The 17,495-nt window shown below is 35.6% G+C and overlaps 1 protein-coding gene across 2 annotated transcripts; it reads left to right on the top strand.

Moving 5' to 3' along the window:
- Positions 1-2,126: 2,126 nt before the first annotated feature.
- On the top strand, positions 2,127-17,180 carry LOC132108532 (cyclin-dependent kinase-like 1). 2 transcript variants are annotated; one of them, XM_059515231.1, is made up of 10 exons: positions 2,127-2,785; positions 4,234-4,428; positions 4,532-4,650; positions 5,793-5,865; positions 6,836-6,926; positions 7,477-7,677; positions 8,281-8,363; positions 8,454-8,510; positions 10,906-11,058; positions 16,823-17,180. In XM_059515231.1, the coding sequence occupies exons 2-10, from the start codon at positions 4,261-4,263 to the stop codon at positions 16,922-16,924; spliced, it is 1,047 nt and encodes a 348-aa protein (XP_059371214.1). In that variant the 5' UTR covers positions 2,127-2,785; positions 4,234-4,260; the 3' UTR covers positions 16,925-17,180. The 2 variants fall into 2 exon arrangements, with proteins under 2 accessions (XP_059371214.1, XP_059371213.1); XM_059515230.1 differs by having other exon boundaries at positions 2,131-2,785; positions 4,529-4,650.
- The last annotated feature ends 315 nt before the right edge of the window (positions 17,181-17,495 follow it).

The raw sequence follows: 17,495 nt of genomic DNA, 5'->3' as shown, positions 1-17,495 counted from the left end.
ACAACTGCTATTCTATTGCTATTTAACATGACAAAAAATCGAAACAATACATCCATCACCATAGCTATATATGGATGTAATACTTCAAACTCCCTGAGGTTACTGTGGGACAGGGTCAGTCCAGCACCATTGGTTTGTGTTTGTTCAGCCAACACTGACCTGCAAACTATAGTCAAGGAAACAAGCAGGCTCTGAATCTGAGAGATAATCTATGATTAACTATTTAGTGATTGTAAAAGAAAATCTATATTTAGTAACTAAACAACACTAACGATATACAGAAATTTTGATAACATGCCCAAATAAATAGAAAACAACTTATTTCATATTTAGTTTATGTCGTAAGTTTTCCTTTTAGTGAACAAGATTTCAGCAATAACAGTTAGAGAGCTCTTTAATTAAATTCTTAGTAGGAATTCACTTGTAGGGCTATCTACTGAAATTACATTTTTAATTAAAAATGCAGTTACGAAGAATAACACTGGGAGGATTTTAAAGGGATCATTAATTAATCATCCTCATGCTGTTTCAAACCAGTAAGACCTTCGCTTCATCTTTGAAACACAAATGAAGATATTTTTGATCAAATCTGGGAGCTTTCTGACCCTTCATAGACAGCGAGGGAACTACCACGTTCAAGGTCCAGAAAGGTAGTAGGGACATGTTAAAATAGGAAAGTACCATTACACATGCATGTGCTGCTGCTGATGCGAGAGACTAGAACTCGGATGCACTGCTTCTTGTTTGCAAGCAAAGGAATGCACATGTGGTTCTCTCCTGAATATTAGTTTAAAGGGGTCATATGATGCGATTTCAAGTTTTCATTTCTCTTTGGAGTGTTACAAGCTCTTGGTGCATAAAGATCTGTAAAGTTGCAAAGTCTCAAATCAAAAGAAATATACTTTATAACATTTAAGACCCATCCACTCCCTCCTAAAACACCTTGTTTAAACGCCCACATGTCTACATCACAATGTGGGAAGATTTGCATAACGCCGCCCAAATGTTCATGCAAAGATATAAGTTCTAACCTATGATTCTCGCTGTTGCTGCTGGCATGTTGAGGAGATGCTGTGTGTTTCATTGTGAAAGTGAAAATACTTTGTTTGGCCTTCCAAAAGAGGACACAACTAGAAATCAGTGGTGGTTATGTTGTATATACAACACCAGAACAGTGTGCAGCGCATTTTAAGGAGGACTGTTTTCTGTTATTCCTGTTCTGACTCACAGTCTGTACATACGTTTACATATAAAAGATTTGTCACTGATGATTCAAACGTGAGTTTTGAGCAGTGTAGAGCAGCGGTTCTCAATTCCAGGCCTCACGCCCCCTGCTCTGCACATTTTGTATGTTTCTCTTATGGCTTTTATTGGTTTTGTCTTGTAGCGCTGGTGTTCTGACCAGGACATGCATCACAGTATATTAAGGACGTAAAATTTCTGTCACATGCTTGAGGCATTCGGCCAATCACAAAGCACTGGATAGCTGGCCAATCAGAGCTCACCTCGCTTTTCAGACCGATGAGCTTTGTAAAAAATAACGTGTTTCATGTAGAGTATGTGGAAAATAATGTGCTTTTTTAACCTTAAACTGCATTAACACATTTAATTACACCAAATACACAAAATAATGTTATTTTTAGCAACATCACATGACCCCTTTAATATTGTGAAATATTATATATGTTATATAATATATTATACATAAATATATGAGTTTTTAAATATAAATCAATCACATTTTATATTAGGTTAAGTAATTTGTACTTACATTACAGTAAATACACATAAGACTATGGATTTGCTATGCAAATATGCTGTTCTGGAAAATTCCCACATTTTGAGATATAGTTAAGTTTAAGAGCAAGGGCATGGTTAGGGTTAGAAATATCTGTAACATAATTATTTTTAATGATAAAATAATTATAGTAAAAAATAAAAAGAAAAAAAAAAGAAAAGAAAAAAATCATTTGTGTAGCGCTTACTATATTTGACCAATATGGAAGCCCGTTTCCGCCATTAATTAAAAATAAAACAAGGTAATTGCGACTTTCTCAGAATTGCTAGTTTATATCGAGTTCTAAAGTCAGAAAAGCATTATATAGATCGCAATTGTGAGAAAAAAAAAAGAAAGGAAAAAAAACTATTACGTTGTTTTATTTTTTATTCAGTGGCAGAAACGGTCTTCCATAGACCAAAGCAAGCTTTCGTACATGACATTTTCCGTGAGCTAGCACCCCCTAGCGGCCCACTAAAACTTGAACTCTCGTTGGGTTAAAGTACAATAAAGAGGAGACATTAAATAATTGTAATGTAACATTATATATAATAGAGCACCAGTGGACAGACAGCGCACACAGATGAGCCTCACAGAAGTGGAAGGGCTGTGTCCCATTGCTCAGCGATCACTTACACCAGATAGAGCTCAGATCCTGACCCAGCCTGACGAAGATCCGCTCAGCTGCTGCCAGTTTTTCTCCTTTATTTCTTCACGGCGTCTGCGCGTAACTACGCTCCTAAAAGGACTCGCTGGAGTGAATAAATCGACGAATATCCAGTGTGACGTCTCCACATGCCGCTCTACCGGAATGACGGCTTATGGTTACTAGGATGCAGCTTTCTGGAAGACGATGCCTCAGAAAAGTGCAGGCACTGAACTGAAAGAACTGCGTGTTTGGAGCTCATGAAGAATATTTGAACAGTGAAATAATGATCACAGCCACAGAGGAAGTACTGATATTCTGTAACATACACGTTTTGGAACTGTAATTGAGTCGTTCTTCAGGTAAGATGACCAGGCAACTTAATGTGCTTCTAATTCACATTCACATTTTAGCTTTTGCATTAGACTTCTTCTTCTTCTTCTTCTTCTTCTTCTTCTTCTTCTTGATATCATGGTAAGTCTTTTAGATGATAAACAGTTCGCAAACAGTTTCATTGAATAACTCATCATTCTCATAAATATTTAATTAGGTATTCAATAAATAGACAAACTTAAAAAAAATCTTTGAAGAAATCCTCGAGGCTACTGGAGGACAACTATGACAGTGTGAATGAATTAAACATGAATACAGTTACAGCATCGCTTGTAGTAGTAGGCTTAATAACAGACATGTGCTTTATTATGTTATTTTAAGCTTTGCAAGTATATAGGCCTACAATTATTTCAATTTTTTATCATTACAGTAATTGGTTATATTAACTTAATGTTTATTGCATTAGTTGTAAAGTATGTTTTGTCAGTTACCTGACATAACTGACTTTTTTATGAAGACAACTGAGTAAATATAGGCAAGTTAACTAAAATAAATGAATAAATAAATAAACATTATTCATGCCAACTTATGTGAATGCTCCTCTCTAATTTAGCTTTAGTTTCCAGGAATTTTGGTGAAAATGGTAACACCGTATTTTGATATTTTGTGATTTTGCAACTCCATGTCAACTAGCAGTCATTAGTGAATCAGTGGACTGTCAGCTTAATATCTTCGAACACTTTATTTTCATTTCACCTGGAGATATTCTACGGACTTACTTTGCAAGTCAAGTCAACTTTATTTATATAGCGCTTTTAACAATATAGATTGTAACAAAGCAACTGAACAGCATTAAATAGGAAAATAGTGTGTCAATACAGCAAAAAGGCAGTTCATCATTTAATGATGTCATCATCCAGCTCAGTTCAGTTTAATTAGTATCTGTGCAATCAAGTCAACAAAATCGCTGGAAATTAAGTGCGTGTCGAATTATTCTACTAACCGTAACCTAACAGTCTACTAATACTCTTATGAGAGTTAGAGGCAAAGTTACTTACAGTCAACAGAATTTCATTAAAGTGCCATCAAAATAAAGTGTTACTGTGAAAATAAATCAACACCATTCAGTGACACTCTAGAGAATTTTGTGCTTCCGAGTTTGTGGCCACAGTTTGGAGAGGCTCCTTTTTTTAGTTTCAGCATGGCATTGAATGCCCTTGTGCTCAGACTGAGGTTCATATTGAAATAGTCTGACAGCAGCATCTGACCTACTGATGCTCTGAATGAGAGCAAATCAGCCCAACGCTATTGTAGCTAACTCTATTAATGGCCATGGATTTTGAAATGAATAGCATGTATGGAAGTGGTGTTTAGGTGTCTATACTTTTGACCATATACTGAAGTGTTTCTTCTTAAACGTGAACTCATGTTTTGACCTTTTAATTGTGCATGACTGTGTGTGCTTGTTCGCTTGCAGTATGTAACTCTTCATGCTCTCTGGGAGATGGATAAGTATGAGAAACTGGCTAAGATCGGCGAGGGCTCATATGGAGTGGTGTTCAAATGCAGACACAAGGACACCGGTCAGATAGTGGCCATTAAAAAATTTGTTGAGTCTGAGGATGACCCGGTTATCAAGAAGATCGCACTGAGAGAAATCCGCATGCTGAAGGTAGATGCTAGATATGGAGATGGTATGCTTACTGTACTTACTGCAAATCCCTCAAACATTTACACCCTATACATAAACATTTTCATTTGTATCCATGCAGCAGCTGAAGCATGTGAATCTGGTGAACTTGCTTGAGGTCTTCAGGAGAAAGAGACGTCTTCATCTGGTCTTTGAGTTCTGTGAGCAAACTGTTCTAAATGAACTGGACAAACATCCCAGAGGGTCAGTCACATTTCCTTTTTGTATACAGTATGTGTGTGTGTGTGTGTGTATATATATATATATATATATATATATATATATATATATATATATATATATATATACTTTGAATATAAAGAATGGTACTTGACTCACAAATACAGCCCCTAGCAATATCCAAAGTAGAAAATTATTTTATGCAGATTAATAAATAAATAAAATGACAGGAAACATCAAAGAAACTCAGTAGTTTTTTTATTTGTTTTGTTTTAAGATATTTCAAGCTTTTATTGACCCCCCTTTTCATTTTTTTATTCAACTGTATATATTAAATATTTAATGCTATTGTAGTATTTATGCAATATTGAATTAAAATATAAATATTTCTAAAGCTCCTTTTTTTTAGTGTCTATTCAGTGTTTTATTTATTTATTTATTTAATTTTAGATTTTTAGATTTTAAAATATCTTTCTGGGGGTAATATCTCAACCAAAACTTGTGTGCAATTAAATTTTGATTCAGTAGATTAATCGACAGATCATGTAATTTGAATAAAAAGTAAATTTTAAAAATGTTTTATAACTATATAATGTTTATACTGTTGTCTCAAAAATCACCATGAAATGAAAACTGACCCTATTTATTTGTGTTCCTAGTCTTCTTGCAAAAATGTTTGCCTCTGTAATCTTCCATTCAAATGCAATAACTTGTCTGCCCCTAGAAACAACTTTGTTTTCAGCTGACTTCACCCATCGCTCTTTCTTTTCAACCCTTCCTCTCCTACGACCTGCAATGCTCCTTGATGGATTTCTTGATTCTTGAATGATATTTCATGCTGACTTCTATAGACTGTACCTAGCCGTTGTTTTTCCAAGCTCCTAAACTGGTCAGACCACAAAGGTTGTGGCTGACCAGCATTCTCTCTCTTTCCCAGAAGGCCTTTCAGTTGTAACCTTAGCTGCTTCTCAAAACAAAGGAAACAAAGGAACTGGTTGCCAGTGACTACAGACCATGGTTACTGCAGATATATGGGAGCTGCACTGATATTTAGAGAACTGTTGGTAGATCCTGCCACCTATGCCAAAAATGTTAGATCAGTCTAATCTGTAGTTAGCAGAATATATGAGGCGTGATGTGAACATTTGTCATTTTTTTCTCTTTAGGGTTCCTGAGGCTCAACTCAAGAGTATTGTGTGGCAAACTCTACAGGCCGTGAACTTCTGTCACAAACACAATGTCAGTATGTCCAACCTCTCTTTTTTGTCTACCAGTGTTTGTCACTTCTGAATGCTACAGACAACTGTGAAAAGTCACACTATTGAACAACCTCATTTTTGAAATGAGAAGAAGACAACTAACAATAAAAAATGATGTCTTGGAATAAGTTGTTTATCTCATGACATACATCAGGCTCTCAGTTCGCATTAGTGGTGAGGATTTTTGTGTATTTTTATGAGTAATGAAAGAGTCACTAAGTCGGTGACTGTTTACATGTGACCTCACAATGTGAATATTGGTAGCAATACGTTAGCAATATTTTGATCAAAATGATGCAACTAAGCTCATAATCTCAGTAGCCATAATTGTAATAAAATGTGGTGTATGCAGAATCCAAAAACAGATATATAAACATTTTAAACACATATATTCCACCAAGTGCACCATAGACAAAAATGCTTCAAAAATGAACTTCATTAAAATTTCAGAAATATCCTTCCACTTGAATCACTGGAATCTCTCAACAACTCACTGCCACCAATCTCTGCTCCGCATCTTCTTTCAGAGAACATGATCATGGAAGCATAAGTCAAATTTTGATATTCAATGACATTGATATTCATTTGATCCGCATTGCCATACATTTTGACATTTATTATGGCATAGAATAACCATTCAATAGATCCATAGAAATGTGTTTTGCATTTGACGTACTGAAACAGTGTCCAGTAATGTACTGTATGTCAGTTCATCTTTAGTGCTGAACACTGGGGTTTGCGGACAGTGGCAGTAAAAATAACCACAAAACGTGAGATGCAGGCATTGGGAAATGCAAGGTCTAGAGACATGTTTTGGTGCTACATTCTTGCTAGATCAGTTATATTACCTGTGTTCAGGTGATTTTTTTAAAGATATCTTTAAAAAAATCCCTGCCTTATTATAGTGGGAGTTTTGTGTATGTATCTCAGTCTTTATGTGTGTCTACCAGTGTATCCACCGGGACGTCAAACCAGAGAACATTCTTCTGACCAAGACCGGTGTGATCAAACTATGTGATTTTGGCTTTGCTCGCATCCTCAGTAAGTGTCACTCACTCTCTAGCCATTTATGTGCATTTAGCATCTTCACTTCATTAATGACTTATTTATACTTCCTACCTATATCAGCTGTCATGTGTCCTGAGCTCACTTTCAGGGCAGCGTGAAGCCTCACAGGTGCAATCAGCCAGTCAGGATCTGCTTACATGCATCATCCTTGGGTTTCAGCGTATTGTTACTATAGGCTAACACAAGGTCTATCCATCAGCATGTTGTAATCCTTTATGTATGATGCACATGTAATTCTGAATCTACAGTATGTGTGCCTAGCTACTTATACATGTTTTGGGGACACATTTGTAATCCAGAAATGATCTCTTGCAAAACCTCCTTTTCAGGATGCCCTCATTTGTAAAAACGGTATAAATTAAACAAAGCTGTATAAATTCTGTTAGGGTTAGTAAGTGTGTTATATTGTATTTATAAGTAGCTGCATGTAAAAACAAAAAAGTATATGGAAGGCCCTCATTTAGATAACTGTAAAAATGTGTTTGTGTGTGTGTGTGTGTGTGTGTGTGTGTGCTTGAAACAGCTGGTCCAGGTGATGATTATACTGATTATGTGGCAACACGATGGTACCGGGCCCCAGAGCTCTTGGTTGGAGATACTCAGTACGGTCCCCCAGTGGATGTCTGGGCCCTCGGTTGTGTCTTTGCCGAGCTGCTTTCTGGAAATCCTCTTTGGCCGGGACGTTCTGACGTGGATCAGCTGCACCTCATACGAAAAACACTGGGTACTAAAAGTAAAAGAAAGGAAGAAGTTTGAATGTTGAAGGTTGTATACAAAAGAGTCCAAACGTCTGAGATCGCTTAAAATTTGGAAATTAAATCCAATTGAATCCTAGAAATTAACTGAAAGAAATATTAAAAGCAAAGATATTTTGAAACATTTTATAATTAGGAACGGTCCTGTTTACACATGTTATCATCTAATTGGTGGAAGCCCATTTCTGGCAAAGAATATAAATACCAGAATAGCAAGTTTATATTGCAAATTTCTTAGAAAAAAGTCAGAATTGTGAGAAGTAAAACTCGCAACTGTGAGAAAGAAGTCAGGATTGTGAGATAAAAAGTCATAATTACTATTCAGTGGCCGAAACAAGCTTCCATAGTCAACAGTTGTAGTCAATACAATTTGTTTCTGCCATTTGACTGTGATAATGTTTTTGTAAAAATATTATCATAGTTTAATTAAATAGCAGATAATTATTATCCATTGAACTTTCACCACTTTAAGAGCATATTTAATTTCACTTGTATGACTAAAGTTTGGTCTAAATCTAAAAAAAAAAAAAAAAAAACACTGACTCTTGACCTCTGAACTTTGACCCTGATAGGTGACTTGATCCCACGGCATCAGCAGGTGTTCCACTCCAATGTCTTCTTTAGTGGAGTCAGCATCCCTGAGCCTGATACCATGGTAGCATGAATTCTCAAAAAAAATACACACCTACTTGTAAAAAAACCACATCAGTGTGGAATGTTACTAAATTTGATTTTATTATTGTAGGAGCCACTAGAGAAGAGGTTCCATGGTGCTTCTCCTCATGCTATTACTGTGATGAAGGTGAGATGTCAATACAGGCTTATTACAGGGCTGCTGATGGCCAAATGGGTGCCCTAAGCAGAACTGTATTGTTGTGCCCCTCCCTATTATGAAGAAAAAAAACACCCCCAATATATGGGTCAAAATAGAACTTTAATAAAATATAAAAGTAAATTGACTGCAATTAAATTGTATTATTTATAAATTACAATTGTAGCTATAGACAGTTACCTATGACTATGATTTTATTAATAAAGTTTGATTTTATTGTGTCAAGCATTAAAAAATCACACAAAAGAAAATAGTTTTAATACGATAAAAACATGGTTAATATTTGTAAGGGTTGTAATGTCCACATGTTTTTGTTGAAAAAATAAATAAAGAGGCTGTAGTTTTCTTATTGGAAAAAGGTGGTAAAAAATTAAAGTGGATAATGAAATTAAATGTTTGATCAATATTAAACAAGGATTTGATCATCCTGTAAGTGTAACAACAGCAATTATCAGGCCTTTGGCACCCTTTGCAGGCATTTGTTAAAACGTAATATACATAAATTGTTTATTTTACTTAGTTTTTTGTATTTTAACAGTGTTATACAATGAAACCATATGATTATTATTAATTAACCAGTCATTATTGCCTCATTGTTTTTTATGTAATGCATTTTAAGTCTAATTAAGAGAGATGTATTATTAATTATTATTAATTCATTATTAATCATTATTGTCAACAGCCCAAAAAGTTTCATAGGGTTATGAATGTAAGTTACCTGAAAGTGATGCACAGGCTTCATCTGGGCTTTTTTTATTTTTATTTTCTCTAAGCCAGATTGATTATGTTCATATTTACTTTTAATTTGTGGACAGTTAATTTGAAGATAGAACAAATGTTTCCTCAGAATTTCCTGTTGTCCATGAATATACTAAGATTTGCAAAGTTTTGACATGGCATTCACAACAAGAAGAAATTATGGGCCATATGCACAAAAATATTTGCTGATATCAATACATTATTTGAACAAATCAAAAATCTTTTGAACAACAAACAAAAAAAGTTATCGGGCCATCTTGGGTTGGTGAATACCCAAGTGCAAATCAGACAAATTACCTAAAATAACTTAAAATGTGGAAACTTTGGACTTTGCATTTTGCAGAATCAGGTAAATTCATGAAAATGTGTGATGCCATACAAACTAATTATCTTTTAATGCTTGGATATATTACATTTCTTTTTGCCAGCATCGTGTTGATCACTTTGTGTGGTGAAGACTGGGTTAGGAAAAAAATAAATAAATATATAAATACAGTCGTCCTAAACTTTCCCCCTGACTATGGTTCCTGAAATATGAAATCAAATAACTTTATTGTAGCACCATGTAGTGGCATGGATGTTTGTGGGTGGGTCTAAGTTTGTTGCCTCTAGTAGAGGTTTATAGTAACAAAGTACAGGTTGACTTGAAAATCTTTACCCAAAGGGAAACTTTACACAAGGACTGGTGTTTTCGGTCTCCAGTTAAATGAATGACTGATCAAAGCTTGTGTAAATACAGCTGTACTCTCCTTTATAAGTTGAAAACCGAAAACCTGGAGCATGTGAATACCTCAAATCATAACTACAGCAGGACAGTTCATCACTGAAAGTGATAGTTCACGCAAAAATCTCAATTCTGTCATCAGTTACCCACCCTCATGTCTTTCCAAACCCTTAAGACCTTCGTTCATCTTCGGAACCGAATTAAGATATTTTTGTTGAAATCTCTGACCCTCTCATAGACAGTAGGTGTCCTACCACGATCAAGGCACAGAAACGTTGCAAGAACATCAGTAAAACAGCCCATGTAACATTCAGGTATAATTCTATGAAGCTACGAGAATAGTTTTTGTGCACAAATAAAACTAAAAGAATGTCTCAGATTATGAGACACTGTGTCCCCTAGAGGGCGCTTTTGGGGGAATGAATCATGAGTCTAAACACAACATTACTCGACGCTGACAAGCGGCAGCATATGACGTCATGGCAGGTGTGCCCGAGAGTTTAAAAGGGCACCTGTAAAAAGCGTCATCCACTTCTTGTCTGGGATGCAGCATATATGTCTCCTAGAGGGCGCTTTTGGTAAACTGAATGCCCATGCTACCATGCTAAAAGAATGAGTGCCTAAATGGCAAACTAGTGCTGTTTTAATTTTAGTCTAGTCTTTGCGTGAAGCTGTCATTTTAGTTTGTATTAGTTTTAGCCACGTTCATACTATTTTCTTAAAACTAATGACATTTAAGGTGATGAAAAACTGATCCACAAAAAGGCCACAATGCATTGTTTTTATTTGTAGGCTAGTTGTGTAGTAATAGAGGTGGATAGTAAAGAAATTGTTTATTAAAGAAATGTATGTGTTTGTTTGTTTGTGTTTGTGTCTCTATAGTCCTGCCTAGTAATGGATCCATCTGGCAGGTTGTCATGTGAAGAGCTTTTAGAGCTGCCATACTTTCAGGAGGATGGGGGAACGGGATGGGGCAGAGAAACTGATCGTCTCCCAAGACGCTATGAGAAAGGCACGAGACGCAGAGCTCCCGCGGTATGAACCTACACTTAAAAAAATGTTGGTAATAGCAAGAAATGGAAAATCAATTCTGTGACTCGAGTTTAAGATACTCACTTAAGTCATACAAATTGACTTGTATTCCAACAATGCAAGTCTGCAGGTTTAGAAGATTTATTTCCTTAAAAATTACAAAAATTTAGTTAAAAGAAAGTTTAACATGGCACCAAATTTTCTTTGTGAATGTGTGGTCTTCTCCTACAAGCTGTTAGAGGATGAGCTGAGGATTTGAAGGAAAACAGCAGAGTAGGGGTTTGAGAGAGAATTCTTCTCCTATTGTGGCAGGCTCAGACTGCATCGCTGGGATGGTGGCAATAGTTGGAGTGCTAATTTCTTCCTCAATCTTGCACATACGCAGCAATGTAGGTAGTCGTTCATCAAAACGCAGAACGCTAATGTCAAGTTCTGTGTGTTTGATGACTGACCACAGCTTTGCCCAAACTTGAAAACTGCTTGATCTCTGATGAATGCAAAGGACAACTCAAAACGGTTCACTTTCTTTTCTTTTATTTCTTAAAGATGGTTTGATAGATTGGGATGGAACAGAATAGGTTGATAACCTTTAGGATACACAAACCAAAACCATGAATTAATTACAAATAAATCACAAATAAATTTCAACAACACTTTCTCAAAGTAATAATAAATAGATGTTACTGAATGCTCAAACAAAGTAATTTAGATTAACCTAGGATCTCTAATAGTTAATTATTAAAATACCAATCCATAATTAAACTTATATAATTTAAACAATACACATGCTTAGAGTAACGTTACTTCTACCAAGTTCTACGTTCGCATAATAAAGTCTTCGCTATTTAATTTAAATTGCACATTACAACCAAGCAAAAAATCATATAGCCTGAACTCAACACATTCAAACACAATCACATTCTGTCCTACCAGTTGCGTCTTTGGATGATCAGTAGCTGTGGTTAGGGTATCTTTTTCCAGGAACGGGTGAGAGGGCCAACTGAGCTCTTACCAAACATTTCAATGCCATGCACTTCCTGTGGGTGCACCGATAAATATGGTCCCAAGAGCACTTCCGAGAAGTTGGTTCCACCTCCTGTTGTATGGTTGCCCCCTGCAGTTTGGGAGTGCTCTGAGTATCCTGGGTAAATCTAGGTTGGAGTGCTCAGTACAACTTGTAACCATGAATTGACACAACAGCTAATGAACACAAAAAACGCTACATACATAATGTGAACAGATCAGTGAACTGAACAAAACACAGGGCTTAAATACACAGGGAAACACTAAATGAGTTAACTAGATACAACTGCAACTAAAGGGCAAATATAAAAACATAGCAACTAATGAATAGGGATGAAGGACACATGAACTAAAGTCTGGGACATACTAGAGCATTTTAAAAATGTAATTATTTTTAAATGATTTTTTAAACTGGTGGAGACCACAGTCTTAAGGACAGTTTCTACTGACATTTAACATTATAATCCTCTGAACGCACACAAAACATTATTTTGCCTGACCGTGAGACCATACATCTGCAGACTGTAATATCATTTTCAAAATGAAACAAGATCAAATGGAGTATGATCAACATTGTCAGCTGGTTCTCCTGGCATGAGTTTTGTTATACGGAAAGAAAAACAAAGGAGAAAAAAATAATATAAGTGATATTCTTTCTCAGTACTTAACTTTTGTGGCATCTGGTTGGTAAGCTTGCTCACTTTTATTGGCTTTCACGGGTACCACATCAGAGGCAGCCCAACCGATAGTCATAAATATCAAACATGTTTTATATTTATGATTTGAGATCTGGGACGCTTCATCTCAATCGGGAGGATTTAAAAAATTGTAATGACACTACACAGTTGAGGATTTTTTGAATCAGGCCGCACTCCCCTGATTGCTCAATTTGGGCTCAAAATTGGGCTTAAAATCTTTTAGGGCCTGTTTACACCTGAACATTTCATGCGTTTTCTCTGATCGGATATCCATAAAACTTGTTAAAATGTTTCCATTTACACTTGGCCACATAAATTTGTAGTCGCAAAAAGGATCGAAAATCTGATTTACAATTCCCGAACTAAATTTTAATTTAATAGAGTTCACGTCAACAAAAAAATCGAATTATCTTAATTATCAGCTCAAATTAAGATCAAAGACCACAGTAGGACAGCACGAGGTGATCAGCACTAGAAAGATAAGTTTGTCTTACTTATTTGACCGTCTGCGTCTTACTTTGTTTTAATTGTGGCAGTTTGTGCGTCGACTTCCTGAAGAGATGCTGCAGCCGGTCTTTATGTGGTTCCAACAACTAGATGAATTTGCACTTGTCCAGTTTTGTCTGGACAGCCCAGACCACCTCCTGAAGTAGTTTGAGCAATTGGATTTATATCCATCTCGAATGCATTGCGGACTGCTTTTACATCTGCTCTTTTCACGATCAGATAAATGCATGTACAGTAGTGACCAGGTGTAAACAGCCCCTGCCTAAAAAGAAAAACCACGCAAAAGCTTCTCAGTCAAACACAAAAGCCCATAATATGCATGAAATTGGGAAACATTTACTGATGTTACATATAGGTACACTGTAAAACCCGACAAGTTAACTTAACTCAAACCGTTTGAGTAAACCGATTGCCTTGACTGTAACACTAGACAAGTAAACTTAACTCAAACGGTTTGAGTAAACAGATATCCTTAAGTTATGTTAACTCAAACCATTTGAGGAAACCGATTGCCTTAAACCGTTTAAGTTAAAACTCACAGTTATGAGTACTCTGAACTTAATTCAGTTGAGTTCACTGAAAGAAGATATACATTGCAATTAAGTAATTAAGTGATTAATTGAGTGATAATTGAGTTTAGTGATGAACACCTGCTGTTAACAAACAGAATTACTGAAGAAAAGAGAGAAAGGAACTACAGCTGACTTCAGACACAGCCTCACTCAAACCTGACAAGTTATGTTAACTCAAACCATTTGAGGAAACCGATTGCCTTAAACCATTTAAGTTGAAAAAACTAACAGTTATGAGTACTCTGAACTTAATTCAGTTGAGTTCACTGAAAGAAGATGTACATTGCAATTAAGACTAACTAAGTGCTGATTGAGAATTAGTGATGAACAGCTGCTGTTAACAAACAGAATCACTGAAGAAAAGAGAAACATAAGAACTACTACAACTGACTTCAGACACAGCCTTAGATGAAATCAACTGAAATAAAATACATGAACTCTCTCAAGGTCTGATTAAACAACCCCACAAACAGCATCACCAGCTCCACTTATTAATAACCAGACTGACTTTATTTCTGTCAGACGTCTAAAGAAGATCTTATTGAGAATGAACTAAGGTTTAGATGTTGATTTATTGTTTCATTTGAAGTAACCATGTTAGAGATCACTGTTTGCTTTAGTTGTGCTCTTGACCCTTGATTTCTGTCTTTGTGTTTTCTCTGGCTGTTATAACCGTGTGTTTCTAAAACACATTTGTTGTATTTCAAAAGCCCAGAAAAATGCCATCAGGTGTTAACCTGTACCTAGATGTAGGTTGTTATACTTTATATTGGTGATGATAATTATTCATTATTATTCACAATTATTGAGCCATACGGAGTCTAATCTTTGATGAAGTAGGTGTAGTGTAATTTGTAGAAGTGGTTCTAGTAAAAAATGACACTAAGAGCCAGTGGTTCTGTGATAATCAGTTAATATAAAAATGACTTTCTAAACATTTTGTACACATACATTTTTCTTCTATGCCAGTAATTGGTCAAACACAGACATTAATAATCAGAATATGAACCTCTACAATGGTGACGAAAAAAAACATGCTGCAATGCATGCTGGGTACTATTGAAGTACAGAACTCATCCATGGCTCCCAGCATGCTCTGCAGCATTTTTTTTTATGGTCACCATTGTTGAGGTTCATATTCTGATTATTGATGTCTTTGTGTGACTAATTGACACCATCGAAGTCCAAGCTGTTTGGAAAGTCTTTGTATTATCTGATTATCACAGAACCACTGTCTCTTAGCATCCATTTACTATAATCAATAAAAAACTACACAACACCTAATTCATCAGAGAGTAGACTCCAAGCAGTACAATAATTGATGATTATCATCACCAATATTAAGTATAACAACCTACACCTAGATACAGGTTAACACCTGATGGCATTTTTTCTGGGCTTTTGAGTTACAACAAATGTGTTGTAGAAACACACGGTTATAACAGCCAGAGAAAACACAAAGTCAGAAATCAAGGGTCAAGAGCACAACTAAAACAAACACTGATCTCTAACATGGTTACTTCAAATGAAACAATAAATCAACATCTAAACCTTAGTTCATTCTCAATAAGATCTTCTGTAGACGTCTGACAGAAATAAAGTCAGTCTGGTTATTAATAAGTGGAGCTGGTGATGCTGTTTGTGGGGTTGTTTAATCAGATCTTGAGAGAGTTCATGTATTTTATTTCAGTTGATTTCATCTAAGGCTGTGTCTGAAGTCAGTTGTAGTAGTTCTTATGTTTCTCTTTTCTTCAGTGATTCTGTTTGTTAACAGCAGCTGTTCATCACTTATTCTCAATCAGCACTTAGTTAATCACTTAATTACTTGAATGCAAAGTTTCAAAACTTACATGGTTTAAATCAAGGCAATCTGTTTACTCAAACGGTTTGAGTTAAGTTAACTTGTCGGGTTTTACAGTGTAGTTATAAAAACAGTCACCTCACCAGTTAAAAGTGTATATTAAAATTGTAGAACTGCAGCAGAGAAACTGAATTTGAAATTGGGTTTCTAACCTTATTATCAGGGGTGCACATAAGTGGTCTGCAGGACAAAAATAAAAAATGATTGACAGCTGTTGCACAATTACCATTTTAGATTGACAAACTGTAATTCTGCAACAATTTCTACTGAAACTGAAAGCATTAATCCTGGCTATCGTCTGCCGTTGTCAAAGCAGAATCGGTGTGTTCCAAACGGGATATATCGCCCTACGAAGGGTACTTCGGAGTGAAAACAATCATGGCCGCAATATAAAAGGGTCGTTCCAAACCGAAGTGCTCAAAACTGGCCACTTCTAAGGGCCCTTCGGAATTAAGGATTTCGAAAGGTACAACTGATGGACACTTAGGGCCCCCATGATCCTTTGCACTGATTCTTTCTATGATGACGGTGACTTTGTGTGGGCACGGGATGATGACGCAGAAGAGAACTTCAAGAAACAGTTGTTTGGTCCCCTACACCCTTGAACACTTAAAAGCTCTCACTCTGGAGGGTAGACCCTTTAAATGGATTAGGGAGTAACATTTCATTTACTGATGCACTTCACTCGGCAGTGTGGCAACCTGCCAAAAAAAAGATTTGCTTATTTTAAAGTTAAAAAATTATGAAAATTAAATAAAAAAATAAATATCAGCATCCCATTTTTAAATTGACTATAAAGTAATTGTATTTTTATTTAATACTATCTTTTTAGTTTGAGATCTAATAGTACTATCACAATTTATTATTATTTTATTTTAAAAAAAACGAACTAATCTATCTAACTAATTATTACTATTATTAACTTTTTATAGTTATATTTAATGGGTAACTCTGTGTGCAGTGTGAGGATCAAACCAAATCTCCATGTGCTCTTATGAGAACCAGGCTGAAAAACTTTTGTGCACTCCTGCTTATTATACATGTTGCTCACTTAACATTAGTTGGTTATTAATTGGTTATTAATTTAGAGAAATTTTGTTTTCCAGCCTCAATACTTTCCTCAGCTGACCAATAGTAACATCTCACCAGCACCTGAAATGAAGAATAAAAACAGACACAAACATGACCATCATCTACCCAACATCTGACCTTGGGACTGGTGCAAATGTGTTTGGTTGGGCAAACATGTTTTCTGTTGATGCATTTATTGCAAGCAAGCCACAGAGGATAGCAGAAATGTTTTAAGATAGGAGTACTGACACTGTAATATTATTAATATTACCGAAACATAGCTATTTTAACAATCAAAGGGTTAGTTCACCCAAAATTTAAAATTAGGCTGCATTTTACTCATCCCCGAGGCATCCTAGGTGTATATGATATTCTTCTTTCATATGCATCCAGTCTGAGTTTTATATATATATATATATATTGAAAAATTATCTTTCAAGCTGTTTCATGGCACTCAATGGGTGTCTCATTTCTTCAGTCCAAAAGACATGAAATAAAAAAATATTTCACACATTTTTTTTATTTCACTTCTTTTGGACTGAAGGAATGCAACACCCATGAGTGCCATCAAACAGCTTGAAAGATCAAAGACTAATTTTAATATAACTCCGACTGGATTCGTCTGAAAGAAGAAAGTCAAATACACCTAGGATGCCTCAGGGGTGAGTAAAATGCAGCCTAATTTAAACTTTTGGGTGAAATTACCTT

The sequence above is a fragment of the Carassius carassius genome, chromosome 28, assembly GCF_963082965.1.
Source record: "Carassius carassius chromosome 28, fCarCar2.1, whole genome shotgun sequence".
In the NCBI taxonomy this organism is placed as follows: Eukaryota; Metazoa; Chordata; class Actinopteri; order Cypriniformes; family Cyprinidae; genus Carassius; species Carassius carassius.
Note: the sequence above shows the minus strand (reverse complement) of the source record. Positions and strands in the feature narration are given on the sequence as shown.

Excerpts from the sequence above, each read along its gene's own strand:
- LOC132108532 (XM_059515230.1), top strand. The coding sequence starts at position 4,261 with ATGGATAAGTATGAGAAACTGGCTAAGATCGGCGAGGGCTCATATGGA. Across the intron at positions 4,429-4,528 it reads GAGAAATCCGCATGCTGAAG|CAGCTGAAGCATGTGAATCT; the intron begins GTAGATGCTAGA and ends GTATCCATGCAG. Across the intron at positions 5,866-6,835 it reads ACTTCTGTCACAAACACAAT|TGTATCCACCGGGACGTCAA; the intron begins GTCAGTATGTCC and ends TGTGTCTACCAG.